General features: G+C 42.2%; 1 protein-coding gene across 1 annotated transcript; it reads right to left on the bottom strand.

Annotated features, from left to right (window-relative positions):
* Positions 1 to 2,078: 2,078 nt before the first annotated feature.
* On the bottom strand, positions 2,079 to 18,657 carry SMDT1 (single-pass membrane protein with aspartate rich tail 1). Its single transcript, XM_033935116.1, has 3 exons — positions 18,439 to 18,657; positions 9,422 to 9,570; positions 2,079 to 2,327 (listed from the first exon to the last, which is right to left on the bottom strand). Exons 1-2 carry the CDS (start codon positions 18,610 to 18,612, stop codon positions 9,433 to 9,435), a joined length of 312 nt encoding a protein of 103 aa, XP_033791007.1. The 5' UTR covers positions 18,613 to 18,657; the 3' UTR covers positions 2,079 to 2,327; positions 9,422 to 9,432.
* Positions 18,658 to 27,200: the final 8,543 nt, after the last annotated feature.

Here is a 27,200-nt window from a genome sequence, read left to right as displayed (position 1 = left end):
CTGCTCAGTTGATTCTGGACGCTCACTTTCCCTGAATAAGGGGTAGAGACAGCTTTTACAATCACAGTATATTTATTGGTATTGAAGGTTTACTTTTAGTACACAGGTTTGTACATTGGTTTATCACATTTAATTCACATAAGGTAAGCCCAGGGATGTTTCACAGTTAATACCCTTTCTGGGTTTATCTCTGTGACAGCTGGTGCCTTAAGGGTCTTTTCCCCAGGCTAGCTGTGTGACTGAGGGCTTTTCCTTCACTATATTCTTGGTTTATTTATTTGTGCTGTGTTGTCCTGAGCTGCCTCTCCCTCTCATTCTATCACTTTTGGGGCGGAGGAGATGATCATTTTGATTTAAAACAGAGGGAGGCAAGGGGGGTTATTTTGTTTTCATCATTTTAAGTGAAATGAATTTTTAGACATTAAAGTGGGGTCATGTTGGATAAAAGTTCATAAAGCATCGAGACAGTTTATTATTCATTGAGATCTTTCTCCAGAAAAGACTAGAACAGCAGCCTTTAATGAAATCAGGCCTTAAAATGTTAGAGCTGTAATGATTAAGTGTATTACAAGTTTTTTTTTAATATACTCTGCCCTTTGCAAAGGTATCAGAGCATTTTACAATACACTGTCATAACTACCCTGTTTCCCTAAAAATAAGCCCTATCCCAAAAATAAGCCCTAGTTAAGATTGACCCCCCCCAAAGCCCCCCCCACTCCTGAATGTCCCCGACATTCCCTGACTTCATCTCCAACATTAGTGCTGTCTGATTTGCCGAAAAAATCTGACTCATCAATTCAATTACCCTCCACCCTGGTGAGACCTGACATACCTCCGCTCCAAAGCCTCCTAAAGCAGTGGCAGCGCTCTGAACAGGCTGCTTCGTGGTCTTCCCCGCTGAGGCTTTCCCTCGACCATGTTATAGTGGGAAGGTCAGTGGGGTTCTGCTGCAATGGGAGGGAGGGATAGAAAGATGCTTCAGAGGGAAGGCCTGGCCCCAGCAGGGAAGATCGTGAAGCAGCCTGTTCAGAGAGCTGCTGCTGTTTTTGGAGGCCTCTGAGGTACGGTATTTGTCAGTCTCATGGTGGGAGGGTCAGTGGGGTTATGCTGCACAGGGGGATGGGAAGGAGGGATAGAAAGATGAAGCACATGGATATGGGTGAGAGGGGAGGAAAGAGGCCTCATAGGGGGGAGGGGGAGAAAGGAAAGAGGAAGAATTGGGGTGAAGGAGTGGAAGGGAGAGATTGTTGTACATGGAAAAAAAAAATAAGACATCCCCCCCAAAATAAGCCCTGATGCATTTTTTGGATCCAAAATTAATATGACACTGTCTTATTTTCAGGGAAACACAGTATTAAACATAGCTAATAGTTTGACCTGGACTGGGGTGGAACTATACAAATCACATTATTACACATTATATACATAGTACAAAACCTTTTTGTATGCATTGGGTGCATGGTTTTGGGTGGGTTTTCAATATAGAAAATTACTTGGACTATCATCTGGTACTTCTTGTTGAATGGCTCATTGTTACCTTTTGTGGTTGTGCACTTTTCAAGTTAAACAGATTTTTAAAATATACATATTACAAAAAAAACCAAACAAGCAGGCTGTGAGCCCAGTAGGGACAAAGAAAGTACCTACATATAAAATATGTAAACCACTTTGGTTGAACCATAGAAAATACATAACCATTACACTTTCTGCATTGATGAATTTTAATGGAATGGTACAGATGTTAATGAACCCATGCAGAATAGGAAATGAACTGCTCTCAAGACAACAGAAGACCTAGGCTGCTATCATCATCTGGAAGGGAAAAGTACACAGCAGCGATAAATTATTCAGTACCTGCTAAAACTGAAAGGTGTGTATTATTGCATGCAGGATATTTTTAACATTTCATTCTTGCCTATCTACCAGTTGCCTTTCTTTGCCGATGGAAAAAAAAAAGACCCTAGAGATGATATTAAATGTGCTAGAGAGGCAGACAGAAGATGAAGCTATAATTAAAAGCCTGAGATATGCTGGTATGCATGGGTGCCTGCAGCCACAGAAAAAGCACAAAAGAAATATCTAATTGTATAGTTTACCTTTATTTATGATCTTATCACTCTGCTCTCCATATACATATTATATCAGAACATCAAGCAGCCTCTGTACAAGGGCCAAGCACAAGAGAGCTACTGTCACACTCCTTCCCAACAATTCATTGGTACAGTACAAAATCAAGGTCCCTTTCTGAAAATGGAATAAGACCAATACAGTGTTATCAGAACCAGTTCATCGTCTGTGGCTTTCTTTGGTGGCCTCTATAATGGGCCCTGCAGAGAGAAAGAAGAAACTGAGGTTATTATACAGCAAGAATTGATCACATAATACAGACATCCTTTCCTTCCCAGAGACTGGTAGGGTGTGTATCCAAACCTTTGATTCCAACTGGATATTAAGCTTTAAATTGTTTTGTTCTGGATCTAAAGTACTGGTAAACATTAAAAATCCCCAACACCTTAAATTTACCAGTACTTTAGATCCAAGACAAAAATATATAAACTAAACTAAAACTTAGCTTTGTATACCAGATCATCTCCAAACAAGGAGCTCGATTCAGTTAACGTTATTTTAAAAAAAAATTAAAATGAAGGGAAGAAAAAAAGAGCCAATGAGTGGGAGAAGGCAAAGCTAGGAAAGATTTCTAAGGTGGTTAGAAAAAAAAAATTGTTTTTAAAGCTTTACAAAAAAATTGAAAGGAACTGGAGACCCTTAGGATATGGGGAATTCCATTCCATAATTCTGTTAATTTGAAAATAAAGGATTGGCTGAGGTTCCTAGTTGATTTTATTCCTTTGACTGAGGGAAAGGAAAGCTTATTTCGTTGGGTGCTTCTTGCAGGACAGGATCTATAAGCATTCCAAGATAAAGGGACAAGAGGAGCAAAGATACCATAAAGGATCTTGAAGGCAATACAAACAGATTTGAAATGAATCCTGCAATAGACGGGAAGCCAGTGAAGTATTAAAAGCAATGGAGACACATGATCAAATTTACTTTTTCCAAATATCAGCTTAGCAGCAGTATTTTGTATTAATTGAAGTCTATGCAGGGAGGTCTTAATTAAGCTCAAATAGACTGCATTGCAGTAATCCAACCGGGCTAATATAATGGATTGGACCAAAACAGAAAAATGCAGCTGGTGAAAAAGGCCCCTAACTTTTCTCAACATATAAAGACTGAAAAGGCACATAAGGTCAATTTATTTTGAAGGTGAAGGTGGAGTCAGAGCCTGTACATTTTTGCCAACTCAGATTCCGTAGACCTGGTGTATAGTTGTTCAGAAGCAAGGTATATTGGAACAGGCAAGGTGGTTCTTCAGTATGTAGCATTTGCAAAGAATTAACATACTAGAGGCACCTGAACATGAAGCAACAACACAATGAAATAATACCAGTTATGGTATTTTCTCCTAAGTGCAAAACCCAAACCCTTGCTAGATTCATTCTCAACCTGCGTTCTGAACACTTTTCCAAAGCATGACATTTTCTTTAGCATATTCCTCAAGTATCCTTAATCTTGAGGGAATGTTCTGAAAACTCAGCTTCTAAGAATCTTCTCCAAACAGCCATGCAGAACAAGGCTTTCCCTGCCAGTGAATCTAAAGGACCATGGTTTAAATTGTAGCACACTATGCCAGTGTAACTTACAAGAGGAAATGGAAAGCGACCCACTTCAGAACCCATTGCAGTGAATTTAATGCCATTTGAGACCTGTGCTAAAAAAGGATGAAGGATACAGTGGCCCAAGGAAGGAAGGCTCAAGGGTTTCACAACATCTTTATTTTCTTAGGCTGGAATCCTCCCACTTTAATGATATGAGGGAAAAATGTAACTGACACTAGGCTGTCACTGCCTGGCTTCCAAAGCCCTTGTAGAATGATACACCAGGACTGATAACTGTGTGGTATCTCTCAAGTTTTTCATGCCAAGTACCCCCTAAGAAATATCAACTAAGTAGCCCCAACCAAGCTCCACCCCAAACCTGTCCCATAATAATAGTACTAATTGTAATGCAATTTATTCCATCCATTTTTCATATATACACAATCTTATTAACAATACATAAATACTCCAGTTGTTGAGGTCCCTCAAGCTATGCCAGCTGAGGACTTCATCTGAAGATGGCCAGGGGTCCCTTTTGCCAAGCTTGGCAGGCAGCAGCAGCATCCCTGAGTCACAGATGCTGGCACCCCAGTGTCTCAGGGATGCTTTCCAGTGACTGTTACGCTTGGTGGAGGAAATTTCTGGTCGCCTTTGTCCTCAGCTGGCGGTGTTTGGAGATCCCCACCAGCCATAGCAAGGGTCAGCAAGTACTTCAACACTGGAGAAATAAATGCATTTCCTTTTCTGCCGAACATAACACAAACTAAAGAACAAAGTTCTAATAGTGTCACTGAGAGACAGAATGTGAGGAGCAGCAATGGGGCTAATGAGTAAACAATAAATTATTAATTTGTGCATGAGGATCTCAATGTAGATTATATTACATTACATTAGTGATTTCTATTACGCCATTACCTTGTGGTTCAAGGCAGATTACATAAGCATTGTCATGATATTGCTAATACATAAGGCGGATTACATAATTGTCATATTGCTAAATAAATAAGGCGGATAACATAAGAGTGTCATGATATTTGGAAATACATAAGGAGTAGATTGAACCTTTTTTTTTTTTCCTGAGATAATCTGGTTGTGTTATATAGGTTTTATGTATTTTTTGAAGAGTAGGGTTTTTGTTTCTTTTTTGAAGGTTTTGTAGTCTGTGGTCGATGACAGCAGATTGGTGAGTTGTCTGTCCAGTTTTGCTGCTCTGGTGCCAAGTAGGTTGTCATACAGGTTTTTTTGTTTGACATTTTTGTTGGTATTTTTTTTTTTTTAAATTCTTTATTCATTTTTATGTTGAATCAATTTTTATTTTCAAATAACAAAGGACAAACCAACAGGTAACAACCAGAGTAACAGAAGAGAACAATCAGATACAGAATATCAGATCCAACAATCCCCACCCAAACCACCCCCACCCCAAACCCCCTAGACCGAAGCAAGAAATAACTGTAGTGCAGTAGGCTTGGACTCAGATAACCCACTGCCAAAGACGAAGAGTGAACTCCAACACTGAAGAAGAGAGAAGAAAGAGAGAGAAAAAAAAAAAAAAAGAAAGGGGGGTGAAGGGAAGTATACCTGGCGCCCCATCAAGGATGAAATCAAGCCCGGGTCTCAGAGAGAGTTACAAAGAATTCAGAATGTCACTTCGAGCCCGTGGTGATAGTGAAAAAAGGTAAGAATCCCAGATCCGAAGAAATTGTGGCTTTCTTCGCAAGCTATAAGACGCATCCTTCTGCTCCAGCAGCAGCAGAGCATGCAAACGATTCCTCCAAGCCCAAAAGGAGGGCAAAGTATCTCCAATCCAAACAGATAGAATCACCTTCTTCCCCAAGACACCCACCCGTCTCATAAACTGCCGCTGACCCGGATCAGATAAACAGAAGGCCTCATACTTATCCAGCAAGAGACCAGCTGTAGAAAAGGGAAGCGTATTACCTAAAACCCGCTCCACATAAGATAAAACCTGCCTCCAAAAATGTTTGATTTTCACACAGGACCAAAAGGCATGGATAAACGAATGGGGTTGCTGGAGACATTTAGGGCACAAAGGAGAATCCGTATAACCCGAATAATATAACTGACTTTTCGTAAAATAGCCCCGATGAAGTACCCTAAATTGACACTCCCGGAGATCTGCATTAACAGACACTCCCGGGATTCTTGCAATCAAGGAAGGGAGATCCAAAGCGTCCCGAGCTATCCCCAGATCTTGACACCAACGAGCGTGTAATACGGCACGATCAGTCGGTCCCAACAAACGATAGAAATCCTTATAAAGACCAGAAACCGTAAACCCAGCTTCCAAATATGGATTTCTTTATTCATTTTATATTTTACATCAAGTGCACAGAAAATATCAACAATTAAATTAATACATCACTTGAAATTCCACAAATTTCTCCTTGACATTTTTGGTTGGCAGGTGTGTGAATAGTGTGTGGGTTCTCCTGTGTCTGGTTGATATGGATTGAGTTAGTCGGTTGTAAAATCAAGTAAACGAATATTACAATCCATGTGAGGGCACGAACCCAACACACCACACCATCATGGAATCCTCATATGTGTGATTATCAAATAATTAAAAAGTGTAATAACACCAGTGTTAAACCAGAATAATAATGACTTGTTAATATACATACACCAGAGCTGCTCCAACAGTCGGTCAAACAGGAATACTGCACAAACGGGCTTTTTTGTCCCGCTTTACCCTGGGAGCCTTGATGTCTCACACAGAGCCCAAATTGAGATAAGTAATTTTTTACACGTTTGTGCAGTATTCCTGTTTGACCGACTGACTGTGTTGGAGCAGCTCTGGTGTATATTAACGAGTGTATATTAACAAATCATATTATTCTGGTTTAATACTGGTGTTATTATTTGATAATCACACATATGAGGATTCCATGATGGTGTGGTGTCTTGGGTTGGTGCCCTCAAACGGATTGTAATATTGAACGAATATTCGTTTACCGTATTTTCGCGGATATAACGCGCACCTGTGTAAAACACGCACAGGGGTATAGCGCGCAGAAATCACGATATGTACCAAAACTTTTCTATACCGCGCTCAGGCATATAACGCGCATGATGCCCGACGCTCCTTTCGCCCGCCCTGACTTTCCGTGCGCTGTCCCGACTCTCCGTTCACCCCCCCTGACTTCCGTGCACTGTCCCCCCTTGAAGTCCTGTCCCCCCTTGAAGGTCTGTCCCCATCCTGAAAGCCTGATGCCCCCCCCGACGTCCGATACATCCCCCCCCCCCGGCAGGACCACTCGCACCCTCACCCCGAAGGACCGCCGACTCCCCAACAATATCGGGCCAGGAGGGAGCCCAACCCCTCCTGGCCACGGCGACCCCCTAACCCCACCCCGCACTACATTACGGGCAGGAGGGATCCCAGGCCCTCCTGCCCTCGACGCAAACCCCCCCCCCCCCCCCAACGACCGCCCCCCCCCCCAAGAACCTCCGCCCGTCCCCCAGCCGACCCGCGACCCCCCTGGCCGACCCCCCCACCCCCCTTCCCCGTACCTTTGGAAGTTGGCCGGACAGACGGGAGCCAAACCCGCCTGTCCGGCCAACTTCCAAAGGTACGGGGAAGGGGGGTCGTGGGGGTCGGCCAGGGGGGTCGCGGGTCGGCTGGGGGGGCGGTCGGAGGTTCTTGGGGGGGGGCGGTCGTTGGAGGGAGGGGGGTTTGCGTCGAGGGCAGGAGGGCCTGGGATCCCTCCTGCCCGTAATGTAGTGCGGGGTGGGGGTAGGGGGTCGCCGTGGCCAGGAGGGTTTGGGCTCCCTCCTGGCCCGATATTGTCGGGAAGTCGGCGGTCCTTCGGGGGGGGGGGGGGGGATGTATCGGACGTCGGGGAGTCGGCCGGGCAAGAGGGCTTGGGCTCCCTCTTGCTCCGATCGTGGATGCGGGTGCGGGTGGGAGCGCGTGCGAGCGGTCGTTCGGGGTGGGGGTGCGAGCGGTCCTGCTGGGGGGGTGAATCGGGCGTCGGGCGGGGTGGGAACTATGTTTAAAAACTTTTCTATACCGCGCTCAGGCATATAACGCGCGAGGGGTATGCGCGGTAGGTAAAATCGCGTATAACGCGCGCGTTATATCCGCGAAAATACGGTACTTGATTTCACAATCTACAATGAGATCCTCATACACAAATTAATACTTTATTGTTTACTCATTAGCCCCATTGCTGCTCTTCACATTCTGTCTCTCAGTGACACTATTAGGACTTTTTCTTTAGTTGATGTCTTAGTTTATTTGGGTTTTGTCAATGTTGATGGAACACAACACAAAGACATCCGTTATATACATTTCGCAAAGCTAACATATTTCAGTCAAAAAGTTCCTTTTTTTACCTTTATTATCTGGAGATTTATTTTTTCATCAAGTTGGTTCTAGTTTCTCTTTTCTGCTTTCCTGTCTTCTGCAAACTCTTCAAGCAGTTGCTGTCCATTGGTTCCTCCTATCATGGTCCAGAATTTCTCTCTTCCCTCCCTCTCATTGTACAGCATCCTCACACCCTTCTATCCTGGATCATTTCCCCTCTTTTTCCCCTCCCCACTCCTGCACAGCATTTCTTCCTCTCTCTCACTGTCTACCATCTCTCTCTCATTCCCTCCCTTGCTGCAAAGGGAGTAAGTAGAGAAAGAAAAAGAGAGGGATCAAGGGTGCATCTATCCCACCCCTCTACTGCCACATCCAACATTTCTCCCTCATCCCCCGGACCATGTGCAGAATCTTTTGCCCCACCCACCATTTCTCCTTCTTTCTCTCATTTTATTCTCTCCACCACTATGTCCAATATTCTTCCCTCTTGTATCCCTTTCAATCTGTCCACACTGTTCCCTCTCCACCACCATAGCCAACATTTCACCCTCTCATCCTTCTCTTGCCCATGCATCTCTACCTCACTCCTCCCTGTGCCCAAAAATTCACCTCGTCTTCCTTTCTCCATCTGCACCATCTCTTTCCCTCACTCACACACTCATGCCCAACAATTCTCCCTTTCTATTCCCTCCCCATCTCAGCATCTCTTTCTCTCCCTCCTCTGTCCCAAGTTTGTGCCTCCTTCCTCCCTCCCTTGTGTCCCAGTTTCATTCCCCCTCCCTTCCTTCTGTGTCCCGAGTTCATGTCCCCTCCTCCCTCCCTTCTGTGTCCCGAGTTCATGCCCCCCTCCTCCTTCCTTCCAGCCTTTGTCCCAACATGCTCCTTCCCCCTCCTTCCTTCATCCCATGTTCATGTCCCCTCTCTCCCTTACTTATCCCAACGCACTTGATCCCTTCAGGGCCATCCAGGTGGGCCTTCTTCTTTATGCCTTCAGCCACAATTGCTTCTTCGCAGGGCCGCAGCTCCTGCACATGGCAGACCCAGAAGCCTTCGCTCTGACGTTGGAGGGAAGGCTTCCAGGTCAGCTTCAGCAACATGCTGGGAGCCTACATGCGGCTTTGTGAAGGGGTGCATGCGGATGTAGGGCAGGAAGAAGGAGATGCTGCTGAGGCTGCTAATTCGAGAGGGGTACAGAAACCAAACTGATGGCGGCATCAGAAGAAGGGCGGGATGTTGAGACAGCGGCAGAAGGGCAAGAGATGACTGTGCCGCATACCGAATGTTGAGAACCTTTGTACTATACCAGTTTCTGGAACACATTTAGCCACTTGTCAGGATATCTGCAATAAAATGTGCCTATCTCATACATATTTTTTTTGTGGCTACTCTGAACAGATTAGGCTAAGAACCCCTTCCCTATATCAATACTCACCTTCTCTGCTATTAATCATCATCATCGTCATCTTCAGGAACAAAGATGTCATGCTCTTCCAAAAGGGCAGCAAAGCTCTTGCTGATCTGAGTGCCCAAGTAAAGGAAAGGAATGACCACACCAAACACTTTGAGAAGGCCAAATGATGTCTGTAAAGAAACAATGTATCACTGCCAGTGTCAGTAAGCACAAGGAAAGTAGGGAGCATGTCAGTGCACTTTCAGAACCAAACATAGTTTTACATCTAGCATTTCCTGCTCTAAGTTCAGCTGATGAGCTACCTGCCAACTTCATTTCATTCTGACCCAAGCCCTCAGTAGCTACTAATGCATCACCTGGAACAGTGTGTCCTGTTTTGTGCCTCATTTATCAAATCCCTCATGTTCTTAACTTTGGAACATCCCACTTCAGAATCACGCACAGTACAAGAAATTGATGGTAAATTTTTTCATTTTTGGCATTTCATGTCTTACCTGATAATTTTCTTTCTTTAGTCACAGCAGATGAATCGAGAGACCTGTGGGTTATGACCATCTATCAGCAGGTGGAGACAGCATTAAATTGACTTCTATCAAACAGGATGTCATGCTCCTTGATCAGTACCCAGTGCACATATAGTTAATAATCTTGTAATTTTCAGAACACATGTCAAACTCGATATACAGTATACCAAATAAACTGCATGCCCCTATATTTTATACTTAAATATTTTAGGATCATCAGGCTATTCAGATGAATGAGACATGACACATAAGAGGGGTTAATACCTTGAGACAGATAACCTGAAACATAAATTCATGTCAATAAGACCCCCAAACATGAGATAAGTTGGTTACTTTAAATATGTCAAATGTGTGACACTAGGATGCAATTTATATAGAGTTTAAATAATAGTAAAAAGATTTTAAAAAAAAAGAAATAGGGGAATCAATTAAATGCTGGTGAACCTAGTTTCAAGAATTTTATATAAACGGCTCATTGGATACCTCTGATGATCCTAAAATATTTAATTATAAAATATAGGGATACACAGTTTATTTGGTATATGCTCCTTGATCAGCCAGTATTTCCCATTACAAAGCAGAAAACTAATTAGTGAAAACAATGATATACGAGGGAATGCTGAATAGTTCTCAGTCCAAACAAGAAGGGAATGACGTGGAGCCATGAACCTTACAAGTTATTCCACATATTCAGCCCTAAGTTCAACACCCTTGCCACATCATGTCTGAAGTTTCTGTAGCCCTTCTAAAAAAATACTGACATCTGGTCACTGAAATACTGCTTTGCTGCTGCAATCACCTCAGAATCACTTTAAAATTGTCACTCTTTCAATCTTTAAGGTCTGGAAACAGAAAAAAGTCAGATGGAACAAGATCTGATAAGTAGGGTGGATGGTCTATTCACTGAAACCCCAACTGCATCAAAAAATCCATCGTTTTGCATCTTGTGAGCAGGTGCATTGTCTTGCAAAAACAAAACTCCTTTTCGCAGCTTCCCTCTCCTTTTTTCTTTCAATGCCTTCTTTAATCGACACAACAAGTTATAATAGTATTCTGCATTAACTGTTTGGTCCCTTAGAAAATAGTCATTACAACACCTTCCTGATCCCAAAACACTGAGGTCATGACCTTTCCTGCTGACTTTTAGGTCTTGAATTTCCTTGGCCTTGGAGAACCTGAGTGCCACCATTGCATGGACTGTTGTTTTGTCTCAGGATAATAGTGATGCCATGTTTTATCAACAATACCTAGTTGTTACAAAACGTTGGCACCAGCTTGCTGAAAATGCTGCAAAATTAACTTGAAGTGTCCACTCAATGTCGTTTCTCATCAGCATTTAAACATTTAGGCACCCACTTGGCTGACAGCTTCTGCATACCCAGTTGCTTGTGGATTATACACCCAACATGTTCCCTGGATATCTGTAGTGTCTCAACAATTGTTTTAGCTCAGTGGTCTCAAATTCAAACCCTTTGCAGGGCCACATTTTGGATTTGTAGGTACTTGGAGGGCCACAGAAAAAAACAGTTAATGTCTTATTAGAGAAATGACAATTTTGCATGAAGTAAAACTCTTTATAGTTTATAAATCTTTCCTTTTGGCCAAGTCTTAATAATAATATTGTAATTTATAGCTAAAGCAACATATGATCAAAAACTGTTTTATTTTACTTTTGTGATTATGATAAACATACCAAGGGCCTCAAAATAGGACCTGGAGGGCCGCATGTGGTCCCCGGGCCGCGAGTTTGAGACCACTGTTTTAGCTGATATTCATTGCTCTGCCAAAATCAAGTCATGGACATGGTCAACAATTTCAGGAGTTGATCTTGCTGCATCGTCAGCCTTGAAATTACCATGCTGAGTTTGCACACCACTTCTTCACTTCTGAATACAGATTGACCACCTTGAAAATAAATTGTTCTTACAATATAATGTTAGTTTATCATTTTATACTTTAAATATATATCCGCTATAATAAAACCCTAAGAGCGCAAGCGCACTTCAATCTCCATGTCCCGTGCTGCATATGCGCAGTGCCTGCCTCAGCTGATTTCCTGCCTTCTGTCCCAATCTCAGACACCAGTTGACTTCCTGCCTTCCGAGTACACTGCTGCTGCCGGGACGCCTCTTCTTCTCACCACTGGACCAGCAGCAGCCGCAGTTTCATCAAGCAGCCGCAAGGCATTTGCTAGGCTGGCCCACTTTGATAATGCAAGGCAGGCCGGCCTAGCAAAAGCCCTGAGGCTGCCCGGGCTAGCAGATGCTGGACAGGGGGAGCAGGGAAGGGAGAAGGGGTACTACTGGACAGGAGGGAGGTAAAAGTAAAGGAGAAGGGCTACTGCTGGACAGGGGGAGCAGGGAAGGGGTGCTGCTGGACAGGGGGGAGATAAAAGGAAGGGAGAAAGGCTACTGCTGGACAGGGGGAGCAGAAGGCAAAGAAAGAAAAATAAATAAATAAAGGCCTCAGCGCCCCATTGTGCTAAAAATTTACAGATCTATTCTAGCACCCATTAATGTAACAGGCTTAAACACTAATATATATATATATATATATTATTTTTGTCTTGGAGTATGATGGGCATTTGTCACTCAATGTTCGCATCATACATTCATGGATTTCCTTTAGAGTTTTCTTCCACAGGAATAGGAACTTCATGACGGCTCAGAGTTCCACACTTGAAAATTCCACTTTTCGCAGACATGGTTCAATCAATGATCTGAAACAATGTCAAAACATAGCATTATATAATTCTGCAAATTAGCACTTTGCAAAATAACACTCTTTTCAGCTACAGTGGCAAAAGAATGCTCAGAATTTAGAAAGCTGGTTGGGCTGAGAACTTTTCAGCATCCCTTCATAAGTAGAACGCCTTCCTCACAGCCACTAGATATGAATCTGACAACAATCAGAACTCAGTGATGCCAGAAGGCCAAGCATCTAAGTAAGAAAAGGAAGTAAGAAAGGGAGGAACTCTGGATTCATCTGCTGTGACTACAGGAAAGAAAATTATCAGGCAAGATAATTTTTCCTTCCTGGTTATCAGCAAGCACATAGACTTATGGGATGTAGCAAAGCACTCCTCATTAGGGAGGAATAGTGAAAGTTATGTGTAGAAGCCAGTGTCGTCATAAAGGAGTCTAGCAAGCTAGCTGCCACTTTGAGAGCCAGTGAAACTAAGTGACTGCATACATATTCTGAAGGAAGATATCCTCCACCCACAGATATGGGGACTAAAAGGGTAGAATAGAAAGAAGCCACTCACTATCGCTAACCAGAAGAGGATAATGGCCCACAGCCACCACATAGTTGTGGGTAACCAGACTAAGAAGAGCACGGATCAGACCAGAAGTAGAGAACAAGGGTTGCAATCTAGTCTAGTTTTCACTATTTCCCCAACAATACACATGAGATCTATTTACATGCACTGCCTCCATTGTATGTGAATAGATCTTATACATATTCATTTGAGAAATCCTGAAAATCAGACTGGATTGTGGCCCTCTTTCCCCACAGCAGCATGACAGCTATAGAGGACCAGAGAACCATAACTGAAGCGAAGCCTGTGCTCAAGCAAGGAAGCATGGACCACCATATCACTATGAAACTGAACTCCAAATCCAATACTGCAAGGATCTAAGCTGAACTAATAAAGCAGTGCAAAGGACCTGTGCTAAGATGAAAAGTACTTCTAACCTGGAGAGGCAGAAACTATACCTAGAAATGGGGCAGCCAGTACCTGTAGAGTGGGGGCGTCAAATGTCGGTCCTTGAGGGCCGCATCCAGTTGGGTTTTCAGGATTTCCCCAATGAATATGCATGAGATCTATTAGCATACAATGAAAGCAGTGCTTGCAAATAGATCTCACCGACACCGTAAACAGGCCCGGAACTTCCTCTCCAATGTCAGAATTGACGTCAGGGGCAAGGTTGGTGCCCGGCGCTTCTACTGTCTTGTTTACGGCATTGGGAAGAAGGGAGAGCTCAGAACTTGGTGGTGGTGGCTTGGGGGCCTGTTCCCTGATGGCAGCGGCGGTGGCTTGGGGGGGCAGGGAGAAAGAAAAAGAAAGAAAGGGAGCATGGAGAGAGAATGACAGAAAGAAAGAAAGGGGGCAGGGAGACAAAGAAAGACAGAAAGAAAGAAGGGGGCAGGGAGAAAGGAACAAAAAATTGGGGGAGGGAATGAGGTCTGGAGGAGAGGAAGCATACAGAAGGCTGAAAGAAGGAAATACATTTTGGATGCACAGTAAGAAGAAAGCACAGACTCATGAAATCATCAGACAACAAAGGTTGGAAAAATGATTTTATTTTCAATTTAGTGATCAAAATGTGTCAGTTTTGAGAATTTATATCTGCTATCTATATTTTGAACTAGGCCCCTTTTACTAAACCGCAATAACGTTTTTTAGCGCATGGAGTCTAAGAGCTTTGAGAGCAGCGCAGGGCATTCAGTGCAGCTCCCTGCGCTAAAAAATGCTATTGCGGTTTAGTAAAAAGGGAGGGGGTATATTTGTCTATTTTTGTAAAGTTGTGGTGACATTGCATAAAGTCATCTGCCTTGACCTCTTTGAAAAAAAACCAGGAATATAAATGATAATTAACATTTTCTCTGCATACAGTGTGCTTTGTGATTTTTTAAATTTTATTGTTGGTATATCATTTTGACTTGGTCATTTTAAAAGTAGCTCGCAAGCCCAAAAAGTGTGGGCACCCCTGCTCTAAGCTGTGCATATGTGCGTATGCACAAGTCAGAAAGGAAGCACATATGGGAGCAGGCTGCTTGTACTGAAGAATGTAAATAATGTTTATGGTTTTAAGGCAAGCTCCCAGTGTGCACTATTGTATGCTTGGTGGGCTGAAGCCTCCCTCTCTTTTCTGCTCCTCTTGTTTGTTCTAAGTAAGACTCCAAAAATTGGAAGTCAGAAGAGTCAGTTATGGTTCTCTTGACTCCCCCACCCATCTCCTGCTGTAATTTTAAATCTTTAGGCAGCAAAGAAGTGAGCCTGCTGCTGTAGGCCTGCCCCAGAAGCCTTCATTCTGCAGTGTCTCTCCTATGTAAGAGGAAATTGCTGCAGAATGAAGACTTTGGGGCAAGCCAATGGCAGTAGGCTCACTTTGTTCCTGCTGTCAGCTGCCCAAAGATTTAAAATTACAGCAGCAGGCAGAGGTGGTAGAGTCGGGAGCTGGAGAGGTTGTGCCACAGGATGATGCTGAAGAGGGGGGAGGGGGGAATGGAGAGAAAAACATATGCTGAACGGGCTGGGGGGGGTTTGGGAAGGACAGATGCAACATGGGCTGGAAGGGAGTTGAGGAGGCAGGGAAGAATAAATGCTGCATGGGCTAGAGGTGGGAAAGCAGGTAAAGACAGATACTGTCTTGAGGATACTGTCTCCTTCCTCCTTGAGGAAGGAGAATGGGACAGCAGCATGAGGGAGGATGAGGTGCTTAGGGACCTGGGGGCCACCAAGTGTACCCCCTAAAGTAAGCATTGCTTAGCCTAAATACCCCCAGCTCAAATGATCTGAGAAACTTGGAACAGGAGCAAAGTAGCAAAGACAACTTGCAAGACACCATCCATCTGCCTGCTTGCTCCTGTATGACAGAGCTCAGTTTAATGCTCTATCTCAATGGTCTCAAACTCGCAGCCCGGGAGCCACATGCAGCCCACCAGGTACTATTTTGAGGCCCTCAGTATGTTTATCATAATCACAAAAGTAAAATAAAACAGTTTATTGATCATATGTCTCTTTAGCTATAAATTACAATATTATTATTAAGACTTAGCCAAAAGGAAAGATTTATAAACTGTAAAGAGTTTTACCTCATGCAAAATTCTCATTTCTTTAATAAGACATTAACTATTTTTTCTGAGGCCCTCCAAGTACCTACAAAACCAAAATGTGGCCCTGCAAAGAGTTTGAGACCACTGCTCTATCTCCACCTGCTAATAGATGGTTATATCCCAAAAAAGTGTTTGGATTCATCTGCTGCCAACTAAAAGGAATTGATTTTTTAGCTCTTCAGCACATATTTTATGTTTTCCCTTTGATTATCCATCCCTTCCTCCATCCCTGTTTCTTACCCTACCCCCACCATTGGAACACTTGGGTTCTACATATATTTTCTTGTTGTAACCAAGGTTAAAAGTTTAAAAGTTACTTGAGTGTGAAAAACAGGGTTTAAAGAAGATTTTGGAAGGGTTTTTGAAGCAGAGAGTATCTGGAATGTATGAACTGTTTTTTTTCCTATTTTGAGAGGTTTGGTTTTGTATCTTTTGTATTGGTGCAATTTTGGTATTCTGTTGCTGATCTCCTGCATAGGTTTTCTGTCCTAGTGCAGAGATCAGCATCAGCTGCTTGAACATTCTGTTAGATTTGACAGTTGGGAGGGTGACTTGGATTTGTGCGCAGGTAGTTTGGTTTCTGTGCCATGTGAGAAGGTAATTATAGCTGGTTTCATTGAATTTTGAATAGGAATTGGAGGTTTTGATTGGTTTCATTGAATTTTGAATGGGAATTGGAGGTTTTGGTTGAAGTTGAGGTTTAATTTATAGATTCTGGTATTTATCCAAGGGTGAAAATATTTCTTTCTGGCTGATGTGAAGAATTGTTTTATCTGTGAAACTGTTTGATACTGGAAATTTGTCTGTGAGATTACTGTGAAATGTAAGAGAAATATTGGTGAAGCAAAGTTGTGAAACTGTTATTGAAACCTGATTTTTGTAAAAATTCTTAGTCTCTATGTAACAAGTCTGTGGTGCTGATTTCTGGAGAAAGTTTCAGTCTGATATCCTGTGAGAATTTTCTGGGAAAATGTTTGAAAGATTCTCTGAGTAACAAATCTGTGGTGCTGATTTTTGGAGATGATTTTGTAAAAGGTTCTGTGACTGATTCCTCTGAAATGTGATAAATTATTGGTGAAGGAAAGTTTGTAAACTGTTTTCGAAACCTTTTTCTGAGAATATCTGCTGTAAAGTTTATTGAGAATTTTATTTTTTTGTGTGTTGATTTGAGAAATAAGAAATTCTGGGGAGGGAAAAAATATAGGGAATATCAATTATCTGGTTTTTTTCTAGCTTAGAAAGTATTTTAGGCAATTTTGGGGTTATTAGATGTAGGATAGGGTTTTTCTTATTGATTTGGTTTTAGTTATAGTAGTAGGCTGATTTCAGGAAGAGAAAGTCTACTATCAAGAGAGAGTCTGCTAGCAACAGCGCGAAAACGTGGTACCCCTACATAGAAAGGACATAAAGCCTCAGATACCCTAACCTGAAAAACCTCCAAGAACTATACAGAGTGGAAGTAGAATTTCTTTGTCTAGATTTGCTATATAGCATTTGTTTATCAAATATTATTTCTAATTTAAATTCTGAATCCTTAGTGCTTCTTTATATCTATTTTGTTTATGGTTTAATTAACATTTTTATTTACGGGTTACATTACATTTTATTATTACATTCATTATTATTTTTTGATGTAATTCACTCCTTCTCCTGGGGAAAGGTATCAATTTAATCCTCGGTGTGCATGACTACAAAACAAATCTTATTTCAAGAGGGATACCTTTTACCTCAGTTTGAGAAGGAGGGGGTTACATTATATTTTGTTATCTTTTGCTCTTATTGTCCTGATCCAAAAATCATTCTGGTCTTCAAAAGTTAAGTCAACAATGTATTCAGTCCAATACGTTATCATCTTGTTTTACATTTTGTTTTATTTCTATTTATTGTCTTTAAAGTGGATTAGGCCAACAGACATACTACTTAATGGAAAACCAGAGAAGATTGCTATCCACTAGCGTTGTTTTTTTTTTTTTTTAAATCATTTTTATTAAGGAAGCAACAAGAGAAACAAGCAGAATGCATAGGTAAAATAGCAAAGACACCAGCGGCAGATGTGGTTTTTTAGGGTAGCTGAGCCTGCTACCACTCTTCCAGCCACCAAAGCAAAAAAAAAAAAAACAGAGTATGTGCCCATACCCGGGAGGACTGGGTGAAAACCGGATTTCTTAAGTGTATTAAAGATCAAATCCTGGTCTCCATCTATAGGTAAAAGAAGCTATTCTCAGAGGAGGCCCAACCATCTGGCAAGATTAAGGAGGTCGTCTAGGTAAGCAGCTTCTGGGGAAAGGTGGGGAGGGCCATCAACAACGAGTAGCTGAAGTCAATGCAAAACTGATCTTGGACAGTCACACAATCTCAAGGAGTCATCAATTCATGAGTTACGTGAAGGCTGTGCAATTTTCGAGTCCAATTACCAGGGTAAATGGCTTTTGGGAACTACTCCCGTCTCCCATTATGTCTTATTTCCCCTTCCCCAGAATAATATTTAAAATCATGATGTTGAGGAGGAGAGGGCAGAAGGAGGAAGTTCAAATTAAAGGCTTAAAATTGAGGGACGTAAGGCTACACGATCCACAGGCTAAGAAGCTGGCCGTGATGTCAGTCACAGACCAGAATGCATCCTAGAAAGTGCAGGTGTTATACTTCCTTCCGAGTTTCGGCCCCTCTACTCACTTTCTCCGGTTTCGGCAGAATGGCCCCGGTGCGGGTGACAGTGGCCGTCCGGACTGGAGTCACGACGGTGCTGCAGCGGTTCGTCTTCACAGTCGGGAGGCCGTTCGGGCGAGCTCCGGTGCGCAGGGAAGAGGCTGCCGACACCAGCAAAAAGCGGCCCACGCTCGGCGCCATCTTGGAACGAGGACAACACACCGCAGCCCGCCCCTCTGACGAAATGAAGCCCCGCCCCCGGCCTTGTCTAGGCGTTCGCGAGCGTTGCCCATGGCAACAGTGGAATGTGACGCTCCCAACTGACTCTGTTTAAACTCATTCCAAGCCTTTCCAGTGACAGCTCCTCGAAGGAGCAAACGTTGAAGAGGAGATGGTGAACATTTATTTATTTATTTCGTTTTCTATCCTATTTTCTCCTCCTTGCAATCTGCAGAATTCGACTGCACGACTCATCCTCCCTACGCTCATGTCACCCCTCTCCTTAAGTCACTTCACTGGCTCCCTATCTGCCATGGCATACAGTTCAAGATCTTATTGATGACCTACAAGTATGTTCATTCTGCTGCCCCTCAGAATCTCATGTCTCTCCTTATACACCTCCCAGAGAATTCCCTTCCTCAGATAAGCTGCTCTTAGCTTTACCTATTTCCTCCACTGCCAATTCCAGACTCCTTCCTTTCAACTAGCTGCCCCTTTTACCTGGAATAAATTACCTGTGTTTGTCTGTCAAGCCCCTTCCCTTCCCTTGTTTAAAAGCAGACTGAAAATCCACCTTTTTTATATAGCCTTCAATCCTTAACCCTACTCCTCTGCTCTCATACCCAGCCAGCTGATTAGCCGTTTCCCTTTAACTGTATCCATGACATCCTGTTTGTCTGTCTTGGCTGTTTAGATTGTAAGCTCTTTCGAGCAGGGACTGTTTTCTTCTTTGTGACTCTGTACAGCGCTGCATGCGTCTGTTAGCACTTTAGAAATAACACATCATTTTCATCTGAGTTAATGTTGGGTGAGTTTTGTAGTACTTTTCATGCTGATTTCAAATCTGTGTGTATTTTTTCTCTAGCACTTCACATTTTTGTGATAAGGCTCATTATATAATTATAAACGTTAATTGGGTATATCATGCTTTTATAAGATAAATGTATAAGGAGGGTTAACGACAATTGTCTTTTGTTTTTTTTATGCTACAGACATTATTTATGGTGATTAATATCAGTCTTTATCATGCCAAGACATTGTACTAATCGTCCAGATAGTTTCTGTTATGTTTGTGGTTCATTCACAACAAAAGCACGTCGCCCAATTACCATAGATCTGAAGAAGGTATACAAATTGTACTTTGGTTGTCCACTGGGTGACCAGGATAAGCCTTGGGCTCCACATATCATCTATACCAGTTGTTCCAAAGGACTTGATGACTGGCTCAATCGACGAAAGGCAGCGATGTCATTTACAGTTCCAATGATCTGGAGGGAACTGCGAAACCATATTAAAGATTGCTACTTTTGCCTTGTGAACACAAGTGGATTCTCAACTAAAACTAAGCACAAAATTATATACAGTGTTTCCCCGGTCGTTCGTGGTCGGCGGTTTGCAGTCCCGGTCATTCGTGGTTTTTTCCAACTGTGAACTGCCAACAAGGAGAGGGCAGCGGGAGAGGCAGGAGTGAGCAGCCGGAGCGCCGTGAGTGCAAGAAATCACTCGCGGTATGCTCCGACCGCCTCTTCCTGCACTAAGTCGGGCCTTATCCAATCAGGAGCTGCTTTGACACGCAGCTCCTGATTTGATAAGGCCCAACTTAGTGCAGGAAGAGGCAGTTGGAGCGTACCACGAGTGATTTCCTGCACTTAAGGTGCTCTGGCTGCTCTCCTGCTGCCCTCTCCCGCTGCCCTCTTCAGGCTCCCCCATGAAAAATAGTATTTGCGTTTTTTTGAGATTTGCGGGGGTTGCTGGAACGGAACCCCCGTGAATATTGGGGGGAGTACTGTATCCTACTCTGGATTCTGCTATTAGGCCTGTTTCTCATGATGACTCACTGCCTGTCCCTGTACCTCCACAAGATGGACTTGCTTCTGTGAAACATGATGAGGAATGTGATGATGATGCAGCAGCTGGTCACAATCCAGAATTATCTGATCCTGATTATGTGAATAATGAAGATTCAGAACCAGAGACCTTTATACAAGCTGAGCTCAATGATCTTATTCGTAATCTAAATCTTTCAAAAGAAAAGGCAGTACTTCTTGCTTCAAGGCTTAAGCAAAAGCATTTGCTTGCAAAAGATGTTAATATAATTCATTACAGAAAAAGGAATCATAATTTAACAACATTCTTCACTGTAAATGGCTCATTGTGCTTTTGAGCCATCTTGCAACAGACGTCCGTTTAATAAGAACAAAATAGCAAACACACTCTAGCTACAGATTCAGTTCAAATGCTGCAACAGGTACTTAATTGTTATCAGTTGGGAGATTAACAGAGGTCCTTAGGGGTATGAGACAGCAAACAACATAGTTTGAATGGGTAAATTCTTCATTTGCCCCGTGGTACCTCCTCCTCCTTACTTTTTATGTATATATTATTTTAAGTTTTTTTTTTAAATTTATAGCTTTAGTTATTTAGCTTTTTCATATTAAATGTACTTAGCTTTTAGCTTAGCATTCAGCTTCATACTATTTCCCCGAACGCCAACGCGTTTCGAATTCTTTATCAAGGCGACATGGGGAACTGAAAGCAAAGAAGAAAGCAGTCAAAACACATGATTTGAAAACTAGAATGGTAATAAAGGATACAAAAACATTCCACCATTCTTATGTTCAAAGATACCCCTAAGGACCTCTGTTAATCTCCCAGCTGATAACAATTAAGTACCTGTTGCGGCATTTGAACTGAATCTGTAGCTAGAGTGTCATTGTGCTTTTGTCATGACATCAACAGCTCTTCAACGATTTGTCACAAGTGCATTGTCCAGATGAATGGTGTCTCTTCATTGATTCTTTACAGAGAAGCTTGAAGGCAGTGTTACTGCACAACGGAAATTCCAAACCAAGTATACCAATTGCCCATTCTGCTCATCTAAAAGAGTCTTATGAGAATATGAAGAATTTACGAGAAGCGATCAGTTATAAAACATACCAGTGGAACATCTTTGGTGATCTGAAGGTCATTGGCATGCTAATGGGAATGCAAGGAGGATTCACTAAATACTTCTGTTTCCTGTGCTTGTGGGATAGCAGATCTACAGCTAAACATTATGTCAGGAGTGTCTGGCAGCTGAGGAATACCTATAACCCAGGGACAAGCAGTGTGAAATTTATGCCATTGGTGGATCCTCATAAAATATTTCTTGCACCTCTTCATACCAAGCTGGGGTTGATGAAGAACCTGGTAAAGGCCATGGATAAAGCAAACTTGCCAGGTTTTCAATATCTTGTTATGAAATTTCCAAAAATCAGCACTGCAAAACTGAAGGAAGAGATATTTATAGGTCCTCAGTTCAAGTCTGTTATGCAGGATGAAGATTTTAAGCAATCACTTTGGGAGGTATTAAAATGGTTAGTGGAAAACTTTCTGGGCAACCATAAGTCTCCTTCATACAAGGAAGGCGTTCAGAATCTCCTTGTCTCGTATCAGAAACTTGGCTGTTGCATATCATTAAAAACACACTTTTTGCACTCACATCTCGACTTTTTTCTGGAAAATCTTGGTATGATAAGTGATGTGCAAGGAGATCATTTTCACCAGGACATTCAGTTAATGGAGTGTCGCAACCAAGGTTTCTGGAATTAGAGTATGATGGCCGACTACTGCTGGATGTTGTGCCGTGACAATCCAGACACAACTCACAAAAAGAAATCATACTCTAAGCATTTTTGAAGAAATATTGGTTGCTAAGTGACACCGTCCAGTATAATTATGCTATGCTATGTGCTTATTTGACTTTGGACTGAAGATACTGCAACATTTCTTTAAGTTGATGCTGCAATTCTTAAAACCCTATAAACTAACATTAGCCATAACTTTAAAAAGTTTACGTGACTGAAAAAAACTAATAACAGATCTGAAATCAGCATGAAAAACTGATTTAGATAAATGATTCCGAAAAAAAATTTTGTTGCCTTGTGTAATTAATAATAGTAGTAGTTTTTCCTAAAAGCTCAGAACAGGTTACAGGTTGACAAACATAATATGCAGTTAACAGGTTACAATTCACCATAGTTACAATACAAGTTTTTATCCTAACTCAACATACTAGGATCCAATACCAATATACAGTTTACAGGTTAAATTTGCCATGGTTGCCTAATGTGACACATACTGAGGATCTAGTACCAATATACATTTCTTTGTAATCCATCGGTTGTGGTGGGGGAGTTAAAAGCTTCAGTGTCCAGGGAGGGGTAGTTTGTTGTGTGTTTTGAACCTACATATTGAAATGGTGTCTATGATCATATATTCTTTTAGAACTTCTAATTATTATTATTACTATTATTTTTTAGTTTCAGCTGTAAATGTAGTTCCATTACCTGTTCTGGTTACACTAACATAAGATGTTTTCCTCTCTGATAATGTCAAGTGTATCTTCTCAAAAGGTAGAGGTGCTATAGCTTGATTGTGAGACTACCAGAACAGATAGGGCAAATACTTAAGAGTACCTGATTAGATTGTAAATTGGTTGTGAACTGCTCAGATAGCTTCATCAATGGGCAGTATAACAAATATCTCAAGATATACTTAACTGAGTGGTACAAATAGCCAGTATAACTTTAATATCATATAATCCACTCTATTTGGGGAGTCTTAGAGTAGTCGCAAATTTAGGGCCTGTTTTACAAAGCAGCGTGGTATCGGCCCCGAAGCCCATAGAGATTTAAAGGGCTTCAGGGCTGTTGCCGCATGGCAGCCGCTAGCGCGGCTTTGTAAATCAGGCCCTAAGTGTGTTAATTCATATATCTACAGTTAGAATCCACACATTTGCTCCACAATTCAATCATTGGCCAAAACACCTGATTCTCTATCATTTTTATTTTGTGACCTTCAACCAATTTGATAAAATTCTTCTTGTTCATTTAAGACCTAAATTTGCATCTACTCTGGACTCCCCAAATAGAGTGGATTATATGATATTGAAGTTATACAGTATAACAAACACAAATAAAACTTGGATACTTGGGCAACTGAACTGAGAATTAAAAAAAAGAAACCAAACCCCACTACAAAAAGATAAATGCTGCTATTTTCAGTGCAATAGGTGAGACATTTGAGACAGATGGGTAGTATCCCCTTGATCGTGTGCCATCTGCAGAATGAATCCACTCCAGATATTTTTCTCTGTGCCTCTGCTGTACTTCATTGTGCTCTCTAGCTCCACCTACAGTTTTTCCCTTCTGGAGTGTGTTTGTTCTGCTCTCCACGTTTTATTATTTTATTCAGTGTGTTATTCATCTCTTTTTCTGGTTTGTGGTACTCAGCAATTATTCAGCTCTGCCTGCTTTAAGATCACACAGACTTTGGTCTGCAGCTGAGAGGCCAATCCCTGGTGGTACCTATCAGCCAGCCTCCATTTGCTTCATAGGAGCTTGGGGCTATCCCTATCTTTCTTATTCTGCTGAATGAAGGTTTGAGTGCAAGCTATTTGGCATCCATTGGAGACTCAGCGGAGATCTGCAGGGTGGTAATGTGGCCCTCTCTACACGTTTGCCAAGTTTTAGAGTGGATGTGAAGTGAGACAGGACTCTCTGCCTTTGGGTCCTCAGTCTTACGTTGGGTGGGAAGGCACTCGCGCATGTGCGGATTGGGCAGTTTACGAACTTTCTCAAGTTCTTAAAGTGGCGATGCACTTTTAAAGCTGTTTGTACTGGGGCTCCATGGATGACACATATGAGAATATGCTGCCTGCTTGTCCTAGGATAATATGTAATTACTAGGATAAAAGATAAAGCATGTAGAAATTACACTTCTATGGAAATAGCAGTCCAATTTGTAAAATTTTATCAACATTTATATAGTGCTCAACCCATCGACTCTCAAGCTCAGTCCTCCTTTTTCTAGAATTTACAACTCCCCAAACTGCAACCTTAAACTGTAAACCAAACTGCAACCTTAAATGCCCCTATCACTGGTGTGGAATTACAGGAGGCTATATCTTGCTAAGGCCCCTGGATGGTCTGGACCCGATGGGCTTAGCCCGGAATGTTATAAAATCTTATCTACTCACATTGCTCCTTTATTATGTCTTTTCCATGGCATGCTGGATGGGACCCCTACTGGTTCTGTACTAAATCATGTGGTTATACTACCTAAACTGGACCATTCTTTGGACCAGATGGGCCCCTTTCGCCTGATTTCCCTGTTAAATCAGGATATTAAACTTTTAGCGATCATCCTTGCATCCCGCTTAAATGCTTTTCTCTCTTCTCTTATTAATGAGGATCAAGTAAGCTTTGTCCCAGGCAGGTATGCTTTATGAACATTCTGAAAGTATTGGCAGTGCTGAAGAAATATGACCATTCTTCTCCCAATGCCCAGTCTTGATGTGGAAAAGGCCTTCAATATGGTTTATTGGCAATGTCTGTTCTGGGTCCTGTCAGAGACTTTTGTGGAGTGGGTGCAGAAGCTGTATACAAACCCAACAGCCAAATTGCTTATTAATGGTAGTCTGACCACATCATTAGAATTGAATAGAGGCACACATCAAGGCTGCCCCTAATCCCCCCTGCTTTTTCTATTTTTATTGGAGCCCTTAGCTATTCAAATACGGGTGGACCCCCTTTTTCAGGGCTTGTTTATAGGCGACAAAGAGAACATCAGTATGTATGCTGATGACTTGCTACTAGATGTTGCACAAGTGGATCATACTATGCCACAAATTATTAAAACCTTTGGGTCCTTCGGGCTTAAGAATAATTATGACAAAACCGAGGCCCTGCTTCCTGGTAGATCCTCTCAATTCACTGGCCATTGGCATAGCACAGACCCAACTTATTAGGTATCATATTGTGCAGGGATGCTAAAACCTTATATGACACCAATATCTCCTCTACAATTCTTAAAGTGAAGTCTCTATGTTTAAGATGGACTGAACGCCCACTCTCCTTGCTGGGGCATATTACCCTGGTCAAAATGGTCATATTTCCTAAACTTCTTTATCTTCTCCAAGTGTTGCCTATATGGATCTCCAGAAAAGATGAACTCCAGTTTCAATCTATTATAAGGCAATTCATTTGGCACTCTAAATCTGCTAGAATTGGGTATACAAAATTGGTCAAGTCTCACATGCATAGAGGGGGTGCGCACTCTGACTTGTGTTTATCATCACTGCCCTAATGTACTGGAATTATGAGCTTCTTCTCCTGTAGGCTTTTTTTGATAACTGTTGCTGACCAATGGTAGAGCATCCTCTCGATTTCATGTGGATGGTAAATTTTCACCCATCCTTTCTCCACTCCACCTTGCATGGAAAGGGTGGCGTAGGTGTCAGGGAAAGGCACCTCAAGCTTCCCCATTTCTCCCATGCATGGAGAACCCTGATTTTCCTCCAGAGGTAGGGTAACTAGATTTTGTTATTGGGGTAGGTACTGCAGGTGGTTGGGGGCCTTTTTCCCTCTTTCCTCCAAGTACAGTAAAGATGGAACATCCCCTCCTCACATTATTTTACCCATAAGACACCTTCATCATTTCTATACCACTCTCAAAATATTATTTGGGGATTGCTGGGACTTGGGGACCCTAGACAAAGAATTGACACAGACACCACCCACTCATAATACTCGCTCTCTTTTGTATAAATTATGCCAGGACTATCAAGGGGATAATTCCTTACAGGTTTTGGCTACTGACTGGTCCGCAGAATTGAATATGGAAGTGTCTGCCAAAGATTTGGAAAAGTTCTTTTGTAATGCTTTCACCTGTTAAAAATGCTTCCCTACAAGAGACTCAATCCAAAATTGGGAGAGGCTGGACCACTGGCGGGATGACAGCTGTATTAAGTGCCATAATTCATCTGGAACTTGCGCCATACCTTTTTGACTTGTCCAAAATTGGATATGTGGAACTCTATTTTCTCCTTTCTAGAGAAGACAGTTGGAATGGAACTTTGCTGCATTACTGTTAGGAGATTTACAACTTCTGGAGGAGTTCTGGAGGAGCAACAGCTGTGACCTGTGGCACAGAGGTTCCTATACGCCTTTATAATGCTGTGGGAAAAGATGATTTTACAAAATTGGATCTCTCCAACCGCCCCAGGCTTGCTGAATGGGCTCATAAAATGCAGGAATATGGCAATTTCAAACTGCTACATTATTCTAGTCTGACCTCTCTATTATGGTCTCAATATAGTGCCATTTAGACCAGCTTCTTAGCATTGAGCGCCAGAGAGAAGCAGACATCTTTTTGTTGTCTTACTACCTTAACCAAAATCTACATTATATGGCTATATGACATGTTTGCTTATGTTTTGTATATTATGCCAACTTGCTGTAGACTTGTTTATCAGAGCCCTTCACCTGATTGGCAGGTACGGTAGTTCCATCTTACAGAGCATGTCATGATAAGGGAATTCGTTTTGCTGTAGAGGTGTGGAAGCCTGATGTGCGAGTGTGGTGTGTGAATATGAACTGGGTACGGGGGGGGGGGGTCAAATTGGGTGATTAGGGTAAGTTAAATTTGCTAAAGAAAAGTTGGTGCAAACCCAGAAGCTAGGAAAGTTAAAATTGTTTGTACCACTAGCACATACTGTGTATATCACTGCATAAAAACAAGGCATATAA

Source organism: Geotrypetes seraphini, chromosome 2 (assembly GCF_902459505.1).
Source record: "Geotrypetes seraphini chromosome 2, aGeoSer1.1, whole genome shotgun sequence".
Lineage (NCBI taxonomy): Eukaryota > Metazoa > Chordata > Amphibia > Gymnophiona > Dermophiidae > Geotrypetes > Geotrypetes seraphini.
Note: the sequence above shows the minus strand (reverse complement) of the source record. Positions and strands in the feature narration are given on the sequence as shown.